At 37.0% G+C, this 15,346-nt stretch overlaps 2 protein-coding genes across 2 annotated transcripts; one reads left to right on the top strand and one right to left on the bottom strand.

Moving 5' to 3' along the window:
* The first annotated feature begins 618 nt into the window (after nt 1-618).
* On the top strand, nt 619-7,220 carry LOC124222621 (WD repeat-containing protein 43). The gene is made up of 6 exons (XM_046633782.2): nt 619-1,159; nt 2,397-2,894; nt 3,065-3,512; nt 3,700-4,009; nt 4,075-4,319; nt 4,929-7,220. The coding sequence occupies exons 1-6, from the start codon at nt 965-967 to the stop codon at nt 5,129-5,131; spliced, it is 1,899 nt and encodes a 632-aa protein (XP_046489738.1). The 5' UTR covers nt 619-964; the 3' UTR covers nt 5,132-7,220.
* On the bottom strand, nt 5,224-15,118 carry spz6 (Spaetzle domain-containing protein 6). Its single transcript, XM_046633788.2, has 8 exons — nt 14,854-15,118; nt 10,715-10,904; nt 10,473-10,590; nt 9,094-9,204; nt 8,479-8,628; nt 8,109-8,378; nt 7,676-7,973; nt 5,224-7,296 (listed from the first exon to the last, which is right to left on the bottom strand). The coding sequence occupies exons 1-8, from the start codon at nt 14,872-14,874 to the stop codon at nt 7,189-7,191; spliced, it is 1,266 nt and encodes a 421-aa protein (XP_046489744.1). The 5' UTR covers nt 14,875-15,118; the 3' UTR covers nt 5,224-7,188.
* Between the last annotated feature and the right edge of the window lie 228 nt (nt 15,119-15,346).

The raw sequence follows: 15,346 nt of genomic DNA, 5'->3' as shown, positions 1-15,346 counted from the left end.
AACGCCGGTCGCGTTTCAAAAAACTTCAAAAAATTCCGAAGGATGTTGACGGTCAAATTTAAAGCTGTTTACCCTTGGCCAGATTTTCGTGATCAGCAGATAAGTGAGCCTGAGGCCATAAGAAGCTGTGTTAGCGAACTGGTAGCTTCTTTGTCGGCGCAAAAGAGAACTTCCAAGTTATGTGGCGCGTTGACTGAAGCTACTAAAATCCTTTACTTTCATGGGCATTAATGTCTTACATCGAGGTTATGCGCACGGAGGTAGGATCTCAATGCTCGCATGCGTGACTGGCTTAGTTAATCGTCTTTAAGTAACGAAATTCTTCCTCAAAATACTGCAACATCATTTAGAAGATCCAAAGGTTACCACACGCATAGAAACGTCATGAATTTCCCACCCCATTGATCTCGCGCAAAATGTAGCCGAAGTGATGAACGAGAGATATACATATCCGAGGTATTCATCGCTCTCAATTTGCATTTTGATTGGCTGAGAGGTAACGTATTAGCCAATCAGGTGTAGTGCAAGAGAGACAGATTATAACCAACACGTACCTCTCTCTCTTTCTCTCACTTCTCCGCTACACTTTCTGTGCACTCGAAGCTACCTCTAGTAGTATACGATCCAAGGATTCAATCCATAAGTCGTCTGTGTATAAGTCTATGGATTCAACGTGTTCTAAATACTTCCTGTACGGCAATAACGCGGCATGATCGGAAATTTGAAGGTTATGAGGATGCTATTCTGTTCGAAAATCTGCTAATCGAACACTTGTGTTAGGTGCTACACTCTCATTTTGGGAAGTGATTGTAGAAAGTACACCGTGTGTGACATGTGGCGGGTGGGATAAAGGAAACACAAGCACTGCGAACCGCTCATAAATTGCTATTAGTACAGTTAAACAAACGTTCGTTCGTATTCCCTTGAAATACTACATGTGATAAACACAGCAGAATATTGAAAGATGGCGGGTACAAGTTGCTCCGCTTTTTCTCACGATGGAAAATATCTAGCCAATTGTGGTAGCGACGGTAAATTGAAGATCTGGGAGACAGCCACAAGTAGGTTGAAACAAGAATACATACCAAATTTACATCTGTCATCGCCCTGCAGTGTCCTAGCATGGATCTCCGTTACCCGTCAATCAAACTCCAACTCGGTAAGCCATGTGCGCGTTATATAACTTTGTCTACTTTATTAATTAATTACTCAACCAATTTATTATCAATCCTGTGACACCCATCCCAATTATGCCCATCTTTTTATGTGGTATCAATTCAACCCGATCGTTCACCCCCAGAAATAATACACATATTCACTCCAATAGCCGGCATAGGTTATGTCAAACAATCGAGACGAGGCTGAATCTAGCAGCCCGAATTCGCAGTCAAATGTTCTAATATTCATTCCAATAAGGTAGTGAAGTCAGAAAATAAAAATTTAGTAAAATACCTTGAATCCCTGATATTTTTATATAATTATGAGGATAAAACAACTGCATTTTTCTCTTTCCAACAAGTTGAATATGTTTGATTTCTGACTCCTGCTGCTAGCTTCAGCTTCATACAACCGAGCATTCTTGTAACCCTCCAAATTTTTTTTTATGAATTTATGAAACGAATTATGATTATTCTGCGACTAATCTTCGCTCACTTGGACTGTAGATGCTTTAACTATCGCTTATCCATTGCGATCTGCAGCGTCAATTCGATGTGGCCTTTCATAAACTGTAACAGTCTTGTTGTAAGCATTTAAAGATTGTTCAATAGCTGACTAACGAATCTTGTGTAACATGTCTGACATTATGCTAAAGAGCAAAAATAATCGCTCATTATTTTGTTACAAATCTGGCAGTTGAAAAGAACCTTCGTTTTTGAATTTTAGAGTTCGCGTTTCTCAAGAAGCTTTGGTCAAATTACAGAGACTCTATGAAATCTCGAAACTTTGAATATCTGGAACATATCTGAATTTACACTAAATTTTTAGTGTTGTGATTTCAGAATTAAGAGAAGTCATTGGCTGTACTAATCAAAAGTCAATATAATTTACTGTTCATTTGTTCAGAATCAATATTATGTGAAAGAACTCGACATATTTATAGATTACTAAATATTGAAGTTGAATTTATCTTTTAACGAAATCTTTAAAATTTAAAATAACTTTGAAATGAATTCATTCATAAAATATGTGGCATATTTTGTTTTATTACAATGTACTGAATTAAATTAAATCAAATTAAAACAATCCTAAGTCTGCGAAGTAATGATTTTTCTTAAAAATGCATCGTTATATCGAAGTGACAAAGTTTGACTTTATCCCATTTTACCATTTTTCATTTACTTCCAATCTGAGAAAGACGAAATCTGTGCTCTGCAGTATAGGAACATATCTGTTAGGTTTCACCATGGAAGAAGCGAAAGAGAAAATCAGTATCCGAGGAGCCGGAGAGCATTGGAATGGTTGCGATGGGTTCGGTTAATGGGAATGTCATTCTCTATGATGTAGCGGCTGCCTCAGTTAGTAAACAATTGGAGTTGGGCCACACGGGAGTAATAACAGCAATCGACTGGTCAGATTGTAGCGGCTTGTTCACAGCTGCGGAAGACAAGATGATTGTTCACTGGAATATCCAGGACGATTGCGTTAAGGCCAAGTTTAAGTCTGGCAAGGAAAAAGTGACGGCTATCGCTGTTGTTCATGGCGAAAATTCCATCATCTCAGCTGGAAAAACTATCAAGTGGTGGGATTTGTCTAACCAGCGTGTCATTACGAGCTTTACGGGACATGCCAGTTATGTAACTTCCCTAAACCCAATAAAAATGAATGGCAAAAGTATCTACCTTATCAGTGGAGCCAGCGGCGATAGGCAATTGAACATTTGGTCATTGAATAAGGTAAATTTCTCATTGATTTCTAAGAGTTTTCGATTGCTATACAAAATTTGTCACAGATATTGGAATTTAGGTTTTTACTTAGTATGGATTTTGCGCAAGATTGATTTTACTTGTCCAGTAGAACCAGGTTATCGGCTACTTCACCCTTATATTTTATTATTCAAATGCAGGAAAATAGGGACAAGAACTCTGTGGCTATATTAGTGATGCAGGATGAGGCCACTTCGGTAACAACGCACGTTGTCGCAGACTCACAAGTCGAGGTATTGGCAGTGACAAGGTCTGGTAAAGCCCATTTATTCAAGCATCAACCAAATGGGCGAAGTTCCAAGCCTCTTAAACCGACACTTGACGTTGTGGTCAATTCGAGTCGTGGTCAGAGAGAAAGTGTTCAACAGATTCAAATTTTAACTGCTAAATTGACGGTAGACTCGCGGATGCTTTTGGCGTATGGTTCATACCTTAATGTATCCTTCGAAAAAGTTACGCCTGATTTCTCAGAGAAAGTACAATGTCTTATGAGGCTTGGTGCAAAGATATCGAAGGAAAGAAATGAGCTCGCAGTTTCCAAACTTAAACCTACGGAAGTCGATGGAGAGGTCCAATATTTAGCCACAGGTAATATTTTAATTTAGGTGTAAAGAAATAACACTATACATATATTTTACTGCAATATTTTGCCCTTATTGTAATACCCTACTATGATAAATATGAATAAATCGTTCTATTCATTTCTTGAAGATTGCAAATGATTGGAATGTCTGCATTACGGCTCCTTTACTCTTAATTTTTTTTCCTTTTTTAGGAACAGCCACTCCAATAATGAAAAGGAGTCGATCGAATGCTGCAGGTTCACAATTACCAATGGAAGTTAGATTAGAAAATCTCAGTTTAAAAACAGCAGCGAATACACCAGGCGAAGCACCTACAAAAGCTACCAATATGGCGCAACTACTCATGCAAGGTTTACATAGCAAAGACAAAACTATACTTCGCGACGTCTTAATGAGGCGGGATGAAACGTTGATCAAAAACACGGTATCTAGGTTACCAGTCGAGACGATTGCTCCATTGCTCAAGGAACTCACCATCTTGATGCAAGGGAAAGCATACACGTACGTTCAAATTTTATTTGACGTTTTTCTTAATACGACGTTATGCTCACTGCTCGCTGTTTTAGGACCAAAATAGCCATCACCTGGCTGAAAATGTTGGTTCAACAATTTGCGGGGCATTTGTTGGCCTATCCGGACATTGGTGATTTATTGGGACCCATTCTAGGTACTGTGGATGCAAAATTGAGCCTGTTGCCACAATTGTGCAGACTTAAAGGGCGTGTTGCTCTTGTCACTGGACAAATCACACAAGCTGCTGAAAAACGGGAAAGAATCAACGAGGAGAGTCTCCTCGTTTATCAAGAGCCAGGTTTGTTTTGTTGATTATGAAATGCCGGATGAATGGTCATAGTGTGATTGAAAAACATGATCCCTGATACTGCGGTTTGATGCTCTATGTTACCACTCGTAATAACATATTGATTTGAAGAAACCAAATTTTATTGCTTTTTATATAAAGCTTTAAATATTTTCCAGCTTATTTTTCTTTCGATTTCAATTTTCTTTACAATTTTGATCAATATTTAAAAATGCGGCGTCATTGTGCAATGAGATGAATGAAAATGGAAGTTGATGTAAAAATCAACGAATATAAAACATAATTAATTTCTGATTTTTCAAATGGATTTTTAAGAAAGATACTTTGACTTCTGAATCTCGATTGAAAGATTGGCGTATTACTTCGAAAAGTTGCATGGTTTTGACTGTGGCATGTTGGATGAAGCGTATATTTTACATCGTATTCGAAATTGATATATCATTCGACGCAAACTGGTTTTGGAACTGTTCTAGCGAAAAGTTGACATTCATTTGAGAATTATGAAATTGTATGATTAACGCGTAAACTTTTTTTTTTTTTGCGAATAATAGCGCATTTATTTATTATGTTACACGAGCGGTCAAATTTTGATTTGAATAGATTCTTCAGACGACGACACTGAGGTAGAGGAACTGGCATCTGGAAGTGAATCAGATGATATTTGGGAGGAAGCTTCTGACCAAGAGGCAAACCAAGAAGCTGACGAAGCGAATAATCAACCGGGCGATGATGATGAGGATGACAACGATGAGAGTGACGATGACGAAGGTGACGACAATGACGATATATCAATGTCTAGTTGAACTTGTGAAGAAAACAGAAACAAGTAAAATTGGGGCAAATTTTTTACAAGGAAATGTCTGCTATTTCTTTCGAGTAAACCTTTTGAAATCACTTTGCCACCTTGAAATGAAAAAGGAGGAACGTGATGTTGATTAACGAATCTTCTTTCTTTTACCAGTAATTGAATGTATGATATAACAAAAGCCCGAAGGAGCTGGATAATTTCACTGTTTCGTAAAAGACTGCGAATTAATTAGGGCTAACTTATGTTGACGTTGTTTTTTTTTTATTTACGTTGATTCAGTGTTCGTTCAGTATAAAACTTGCTGCATTATATTTTTTTAAATGTAAATATAAATTGTAGATCTTTAAACTCGTTTTGTGGAAAGAAACAAATTTACCAAATTTTCTTATTTCCTTTACCGTTTTCACTTTTTACTGACGCTCTTTTTTTTGTAAGTAACAAAGTAATTAAAGTATACAGATATATCCACTTTAAATTTTAAATTGTAGCCTCTTCTGTAGAACTTGTTCAGGCTAATCGTCGGTTTCATTGGCTGTACTTGTGCACCAGGAATTCTAGGAAAATCACACCCAGTGCGAGCCAAGTGCAGCCAGTGAAAGACACTACCAGTCTTGCAGATTCTCATTGAAATACGAAAATTTACTGAATTCAAAGAACCGTTGCTAATTGTAGTATACAGTTTGGGAAAATTAATAAAAGAAAGAAAATTTCATAGGTTTACGTACATATGTGCACATTATATTTTTATATCATCGAACTGTTATCAATTTACGAATGAGAAGCTATGTGAGTAAATTTTCGCCTACCCATTATGAAAATATATCCTCTAAATTACGTTAGACACGTAACGATCCGGATTTTATATGGGTTAGGCGAGTCTATTCCGATTAAATAATGTGAATAAACAAGAATCTATCTAATTGAATGTTGTTTCAAAATATCCGAATCTTCAAAAACCTTGTCTACTTGTTATATCTGAATAACATTAATGATTGGTATCACTCGTGCAAAGATAGAAAGTTCGTTTTAATAATCGGTATTTTATTCATTTTGTTCATTACGTTTAATACTCGTTCCATTTTTAAATATAGACTTATTCAACACAAATGTGTAATAGAGTTATCGATACATCTATACCACACCATTAAAACTATACTGTAAGATGACAAATCTTCACTTTTCAAGTTATTGCAGGATACATAAAAATCTATAGGCATATATAAATATCTGACTTCAAATTTTTATGTGAGTTTCATACGGTAATGTAAATATGTTGGTGGCCATTGATTTATTTGAAAGAAAGAAATATTTCACTCTAGAGCTTTTTCTCAATTTGTAACATGATTTATATTTTAGAAACATTGAATGAATAAGTGCCAGTAGTTGACTGATTTAAAATCATTGTAATTCTGTTTAGAATATATTGATCAAGAATTATCAGTGGTAAAAAATTATCGTTTGAATAAAATGTAATTGAAATTTTTATCAATGTAAACATTACAGTATTATTCTCGAGGCGCAACATTTAAGTGGTATAACTGTATAGATACAAGAAAATAAATTACGTTGTACATATACGTTTTGATCGTCTCCAAATACATACAATAAATAAAATGATAATGTATCTAGTGAGTACATTATTCGAATAATATTCAGGATATTTTTTTTTTACTTACGTTAAAATATCTAGAATTCAATACTGAGTTTGTGAATATACATATCTAAGAAAACGAATGTTAACGGTATGATATTTGGACTTAGCAGTTCTAACCTTATACATTCTAGTTTTATAATAATTATTAAGACTAACGTAACTAATAGTTTAATATGTGCAGACTGGGTTAGACCTGGTTAGTACATACACAGTGTATGCTGTTTATAGTAGGACACTCTTTTGAGAACTTTTTCTTCTGGCTTACTTATAATGATCATGTCAGTCGTTTGTAAATCAACTTTTAAACCGCTACTTTCAATGTCCTGCAATTTGTTTCTCACGCCCGTATCTGAGGTCATACGTGTTTGTGAATAAACACAAGTTTTTCTTTCCTCTCATCACAAATCGGGACTTGAACTACCCCGGCGAACGTAACGGTTGAAATAATCCGGTCGCCAACACTTGCAACTTCCTGGTACGAGGAACCAGTCGTAGTACAGTCGTACCTGTAAACAAGCAAGTAAAACAACATTTCGTTAACATCGCAGGTCAGTGAAAGAACTTGGAAACTATTTTTTTCGATGACGTGACAAACATGGCGTCGAAAATTCAGAGTCGAGAAAATTACTTTCATATGTTGTGGTCTTTTAACTGCTTAAGATTTGAAAATATGAATGTTCACAGCCATGCAGGCGATAGCGAACCGATACAAGACTCTACTTTTAACTCTCGAGAAAAGAACGAGCAGAACGCGAAGGCTGAAGTTGCGAGGTGGGTCGTAGATGCGACCAATATGGCGACCACTTTACAATTGAAATCGCGATATCGAGAAAAATCATGCACTGAACATGAGCATACACAGGTATGTATGTATGATGTACGTACCTGAAAGCATCCCATGTCATCAACGCCATCGCAATGCTGTTGTTGCTGTTGCTGGAACTGAGACCCACTGTTGCTTCTGGCCTCACTTTCGCCCGCGCGTTTCTGCAAGTACTGTTGATAATTTTGGAAATCGTGAACCGGCGGCGGGGATCCAGCAACGGGTTCCCTGGGTCCTGGCAATCTGGCGTTTTGATTTTCCTCCAAGAAGGTGTCAGGGTAGAAGATTTCCGCCACCAACAAGCTAGTCCATCTGGGCGACGACAGACACCCGCCGTCCAAGTAGTGGCATCTGGTTTGCCTATCCGGTAAACAACATGAAATTATAAGAATGAATTGCCCCTATAATAATTGTATCCCCATAGAACGTCTCAAGGAAACAACCCGGTGTACCCTATCGATGCTTCGTACTCAAGACCGTGAATTATTCACTCACATGCATCTGGTGATTTCGATCGTCTGGGTGAAGTATCCTTCGTATGGTATTTGCACAACGTAACGCCAAACGCCTTGATAATTCTTGGCGAATACCGGTGTGGCGTATTCGACCTTAGCGGGACAAGGAGTCGGCGGGCCTGAGTATTCGGCTGGTGCTTCCTGCGGCGGTGTTCTCTGACGATATTCTGGTGTCGGAGGATCGTCTCTGCGTTCTGCAGCTGCCGAAGCTAGAGGCTCACCCTGAATCGCCTTGTAGAGCATGCAGACTCTGCATGCATAATATACTTGGTGTTATGACCATTTCCTTTAGGCTACTAAAACCGTTCCTAAACTGTATTTGTTTCCTTACTTTATGTATTAATACTTACACGCCACCGCCACTTTCACAGAATTTTCGCCCAGTCCTCGTCGCATCTTTTTCCGCCGCTACGGGCTCGGTTTCCGATGCTGCCCTCCCAGCCGCGTCTGTATTCGTTGCTGATCTTTTAGTTATGCTACGTTTTTCATCTGTATCGACACTGTGCAGTAACAAAGTGAGAAATGAAAAATTACCAATGCAAATCAATTTCTGGGAAAAAAATTGTTAAATAATATGTTGTGTGATATAATCATATCGCACTATGAGTCGTTAAAGATACAATCGGATCCGAAATCTGTTTCTATCTTATTAGATTTGTTTTGATATATTTAAATACAATTCGATGTAATCACATTTCGCTAAGCTGTGGGTTTAGTCATTATGTGTAATGTCATACAGGTCAGTGTACGGTCAGATGTGGAATATCACACATAACATTTGCCGTAAATGTAAGAATAGCCGGGTAAAATATGAGATTTGACCTAAATAACATGCAATTTTTCAAAATATGACTAGAATGGCCGTCGTATTTGGACATTGATATTCAAATCTGATTGTACCTGTATGGTCATATTTGGCATTATATTACGGATGTAGAAATATAAACATTGAAAGAAAAACTTACGAATTTTGAGAGAATGGTTCTATCTTTGCCACTTTTGGCAGTGAGTTGTCAGCCTTTAGGATCGGTAGAGCCTTGCTCAAGAACTTCAAGGTGTGATTGCGCAACAGTTCGCTGAAAGAGTTTTTACTTGATCTTAATCGCTGTTTCTTTTTTTGCTACAACTGTAACCCGCGATTATCTGGACTTATTCAACGCTCTCGAATCTACTTGTTACCAGTGAATTGCGCGATGTTATATCGGTTATGTATTACTATGTATGTTTCATACTCTTGTTAATTAAACTGAACGATTAATCTTCACTGATATGATCGGTGACCTCTGCTATACAGATTCGTAAATGCAATGAGTAATGGTTATTATACTTTAAATGATTATTTTTTTGTGTCAAGAACTTTGACATCACTATAACGGATCAAATTTACTCAGTATAACAAACAAGCACATAAATAATAAAAAAGAAAGCTGATGATAAGAAATAACTTTCTGCAGCTGTGTTTTGTAATAAGGTCTTATCGCTTGGCGAGAAAAACAAAAGAGTGAAAATATATTACGCAGAATCACGACCTATCATAGTAAGTTAATTATTCACGCGATACGTGAGAAAAATTCTTTGCACCGTAGTTATTTATATACCACCGTATAGGGTGGTTAATTTTTTTTACTTCTTTTTTTTTGTTCTTACGTGCCATTCGAAAAATTTGTGACGAATACTGAAAAAGATTGTCGTAAAACCTGGAGGAGGTGGAAAAATATTTAGTGGTCGATACCAATTATTATAATATTTTTTATTTATTCTTATGTGTACACTTTACGGACTTATATATATATTAGTTTAATTTTTTTAGTATCGTGGTCCGATTAATCGGTCACCAATCAACAGCAAACCGTGCCTAACAATTCCGCAGTTGTCTGTTCTCGTCTTTTATCCGGAAGATTAATCGTCTCGGAGAAATTTGGATAACAGTTTTTGCTACCGAAAGAGGAGTATCATATCACCTTTAATGTCTCTATTTCGTTTCCAGTACTAATTTTTATGAACAATGATTAATTAGTCCACAATACGAAAAAAAAATAACAAACTAATTAAGTCCGTAAGGTGTACACATAAAAATATATAAAAAATATTATAATAATTGGTTGCGACTTGTAAATATTTTCTTACTTCATCCAGGTTTTACGACATCTTTTTTTGTTTAGTATTTGTCGTGAATTTTTCGCTTGGCATTTTAGAGATAAAAAAAAAAAAAAATTAAAAAGTAACCACCGAAATCGAAATCAAGCGTCTTAGTGTTTTTAGAATCCAACGAAACAGAACGACAAAAATAATATTAATACTTATAGTTGGAATAATAATGCAATTGATGTTATTGTTTTCTTACAAAGGGTACGAAGAGCCGAGAACGTTTTGCCGCATGGGATTTCGCGGTATATATCCTTTGTTCAGATCCCCGCATATGTTATGGACCGAGACGAATCCCTTGCCCTGTTTTCCGGGGTCTGCAAGATGAAAAATAAAGAAAAATTGAATTTTCTTGTACCCGTTTGAGACGAAGTATTTGCCACTGTTATTGAACTGGGTGACAGAATCGAGTTTATAAATATAAAACACAGTTAATCGTACCTTGGCATTCTTTATCGCTGTCCATGTAAGGCGGCGGTCTAACTTTTGGTGGTTCGGCATTCGGAGATTCTACAAAAGCGTAATAACCCTCCGGAGGTTCGCTTTCCTGTACCGCATCCTCGTTTTTTGAACGGTCGAAATTTGGCTTAGAAAAATCTTGACCCTCCGCCGAAGCGCATATCAGGACTAGCTGCAATCAATCGTACAATATCTGACCATATAATAAGGGACGTATAGTTTCTTTATTCTCAGGTTCATATATTACGTATTCAATTCATTTTCCGAAATTTCTGAAAATCTTAAACTTTCGGTGACTTCTTAGGTAGACGAAAATTTCGCTCATTTATTCTAGAAAAAATCTCATTAAATCATTTACAGAAAAAGTCTTCTCATCTCGTTTGCGAGATATGTACCCTGTACATGATTTCACATGGAAAAACTGATTAATTCCGTGCAATTACGTAAAACGATCGAATATCTGAATATCAAATTAGCTACGGCCACTAAAAGCTAAAAATAATCGGTGTGTAGATTAATCGTGTCCAAAAAAATAATCGAACACGATTCGATTGAATCGATAAAAAGTAATCGAATCGATTATTTCGTATTTTTTTCAAATGGTGCATACGGAACCAAAATTTCGTAAATTTTAGTTTGTAGTCTTAATAGCGGAAAAGTGTTTTCGATTCGATTTATAGTTTGACACAAAATATTTTTCAACTTCAAGTAAAAATATTCATTCATCTTTCACTTATTATATAAAATAGGTACTTAGAAAGTAAGACAATGATAATAATCGATACTTTAATCGCACGAATTGATATTGTATTGCATTGTTCATAGGAGTGAAAAACAAAAACCGATCGTGAGAGAAAATAATCGAGTTTGAAAAATCGATTATACTTGATTAATCGTGATAAAATAATCAATTATTTTCGGTCATTCGTACGATTTATTCCTATAAAGCATATGTAAATGCGTGGCACGGAATTCCTGTTAATCCTGATCACGAATTGCGGTTCGGGCGTTCGTGGTACTGAATCATTGACACATGAGTATACCTATATAACGATAAAGTCGACGAATGCCGCGTGCGCAGAGGTATGCGAAGCCTCGTTTCGGTTAAGGGCAAGCCAGCAGTCGGACAGACACAAACATGACCCGTGTGCGGACGTTTGTTAACATACGGATCTATGCCGTTGAGTTGCTTTAGTAACGGTACCTGGTCCACTGACTGCGGCTATACATACCTATATATTAATATTACTGTGTGTATTGGAACGTATTTTAACAGTGGACGCATCGTTGGTTCCCTCGAGGTCGGATAAGGCGAAGCACCGTTGGACGAGTTTGTGAATGTTTTCTCAAAAAATACCTTGCTCCGATTTTATCGCATATTTCATGGCACCGATGAAAATTTGCATTTCAATCGAGGGAGTATTGATGAGGAGACGGTTGAAAATGTGGGTGAATTTCGAGGAATTAATATCTCGATAACCAACCATTCAATTTCATTAGACATTGTTTTATTCAAAATTATGCAGATCAAGCTTTGTTTCAGTGTTGAAAAAAAAAAAAAAAAAATTAGAATCAGTTGATAAGAAGCATTGTTGTTGACAGTGATATGTTTTGCGGTGCTCACTATATCCCAAAAACTATCCAAGAGTAGTCTCCAAATCTGAAGTAAATAGGAAGCAATACATGTCACCGAGCGCAACAGTTGCGGTTATTGTCAATGATAATGCTGCCTATTAACGGATTCTCATTCAAGGGTAATTAAACACAGCTGGATCTACATGCTTCTGAATACAATAAGCTTCAATTGAATTTAATAATTGATTGTTAAGATATAAATTTCCAAAATTTATCCAATTTTTCAGCTGTCTACTCTTGAATACAGGATGGTTTCGAGTAAACGTTGCGGTATGTTGGGTTGCTCACAACTGCGGGGAAAAAATATCGGTAAAACAGACCTACCGAGTCATAATCACTTGAGTCAAGTCAAGTCAAATATAAATTACTTCAACTTGACTTCGCAATGCGATCGCTGGATTCTTCAGCATAGGTTATAAACAACGAAACAACGGCTTAGCCGAATTCGCACAACTTGTCAACACTACTTACCGATAACTCGGTAGGTCTGTATTACCGATATTTGTTCTCCCGAGTAGTAGGCAACGCAACGTACTGCGGCGTTTGCCCCGGAAACACCCCGTATTCTCTCTTAATGAAATCACGTGCGTTTCGAATAAACGTGACAATTATCTTTTTTCCACGTCTCATAATCAATTCAAAAATGTTGCATTGAGTAAATTTTAGCTATTCAACGCTGCGTTTTTTTCCTGTCATACTTCGCAACGATTCTTCTGCTGCGAGAACGCAGAGCGTCAGCTGGCATGTGGCGAACAATCGTTGTAACTTTTATTTCGTAGATTTTTTTCAATCTGTGAAATGGACTTTTGACACGTACAGCGTAGTTACGAAAATTTTTACTATATACTTATAATACTTACAAATAAATAATATCAACTTTCTCGGAAATAATACAGGATAATGCATAATGTACACTGTTCGTCGATTTGATGCGAGCGATTGTTTGGATCAATTACGCGTTTTAAGCATGCAGTTACAAGTTACGCAATGTGATTTTGCAAGTAAAAGAACTTTCACGTAGATATTGGTATATTACATACCTACATTATACATGCCTCTATAAGGCGTATAATAATATTATATTATACCGTAACAACATTATAGTACGGAAATGAATGTCGTGACTTTGAGAGGAAGAAATTTCAACCTACTTACACGTGTATTATAACTTCCTCGCATAACTTATCATCCATCAGTTCTGGGCCGGTTTTGCAGTGTTACGCACGATTGGCTTTGCATGTGTTGTATCATATACCGTACGTGTGACATAGACTGCGTGGATTGACGAGGTGCTTCAACCGGTAGCAGCATACCAGTTACACGAGCATTCAAGTCCATTAATAAAATTTCTAATTTTCTTCACTTTTTATGTGACTACCAAACCAGATACATTAAGGAGAACCGCAATTTGAACAGCTGAGTTTACATCACTTTATATCGCGGTTGCTTTACATGAACGGAAAACTGGAGTTGTCGTTGGTTTGTTGTTCATTTAATTAGATAGCATTAATATGCGGTAAACGTGTCAGGAGGCTGGTCAGTTGCTTGACCACCTCAATTTATTTACCGTTTTTCATTGCGGAAATTTCTTTGCAACTTGGCCTTCTTTTTATCACGTGGAACTTGTTTTTTCGAACTGATTTTAGCGCATCTAAATATCAGAATTAAATTACTTATAATATTACGGTAAATATATAAAAGCTTTTGATGAGTGGGTAAAAATTTTACTGTGCGGATTTGAAACATCACTAATTTTTCCTTGTCACTCTCTATTGATAATTGAACGGTGAATCTAAAATTTGGCTCTATTCTAAAGTATAAAGTGTAGCTAACTCACTTGACGAACACAAAATCAACCAAAACCTTTCAATAATCAGCTTGTTAGATGTCATAAATGAGTACTATAAAGTTTTTCATCTTTGACCAAAAGTCTGGTCATATAATCGTTTTCAAGTTGCGATTGGAAACAAAAAAGAAACACCTGTAGTAATTGAAGGTGATATTTACCGGAGGCTTAAGTCAATAAAAATTAGGAACGTACGATTCTGGCTAAAAAATGAAAACCGGTGAGATGCATCGTATAACTCGCGTACCAGAAAATGTGGTGCAATTGGCTAATGTTTTAGTTGATAGATACTAAATGCTATATTGTCAAGCACCGATGGCGTTTAGACATTTCTGTAACACTTATTAGTTGTCATGTGGGATAGTCTACTGCGTTGTTCAGAATAAGTGTCATGTGAATTGGAACTGATCTGAGAATGAGTGTTAATGTGGATAATAATCTAAATAATCTAAATAATCTAAATAAATGGAAGTACAGAATGCATATTTCTTATTGAAACCATGCATCGGATTCGACCTCAACGTTACCAAGATGCGAAATGGAGTTTTAATATCTTTGCTAGAATTTACTGCAATGGAACAATTCTAACAATGAGTACTGTGGATTTCCGGTGATACGAAAAAAAGAAATTTCAACTCACGATAAAGGTGCGAAAATTCATGATGTCAATCTGGCTGGTATCACCGTGAACCAGAAGTGATACAGATTTGTGATGTCGGCGTAGAGTAAAGAAGTTGATCCTCGGGTGATTATCAACGTCACTGGAACAAGCGGACTCAGTCTCTTCTTCTGAGGTCTTCAGTCCATCGACTTCGGAAAGACTAAGCTCGTCGAGTCTAGACCGATGGCCCCGTTTACGTCCCCTACCTTTCCTCACTTGCCCTCATCCTCAATCGGTGGACGGGCGTGTTGTCCGAGGAATCTTCCTGCTTGTTGTGGAAGGAGCAGCAGGTTAACGTGCTACATTCTATATATAATACGCCGGCGTTATGTAGCGTTATGCGGCGTGTATAATGGAAAGACTATACGGAGACCCGGCTAGAGGTGTGATCCACTCAGGTGAAACCACCTCTACCGACTTCCTTTTGGAGGAGGATGCTTGACCTTGACCGATAACCAGGAGTCTCGTGCGT

The sequence above is a fragment of the Neodiprion pinetum genome, chromosome 7 (assembly GCF_021155775.2).
Source record: "Neodiprion pinetum isolate iyNeoPine1 chromosome 7, iyNeoPine1.2, whole genome shotgun sequence".
Classification (NCBI taxonomy): Eukaryota; Metazoa; Arthropoda; class Insecta; order Hymenoptera; family Diprionidae; genus Neodiprion; species Neodiprion pinetum.
This window is presented reverse-complemented; position numbering and strand designations above follow the sequence as displayed.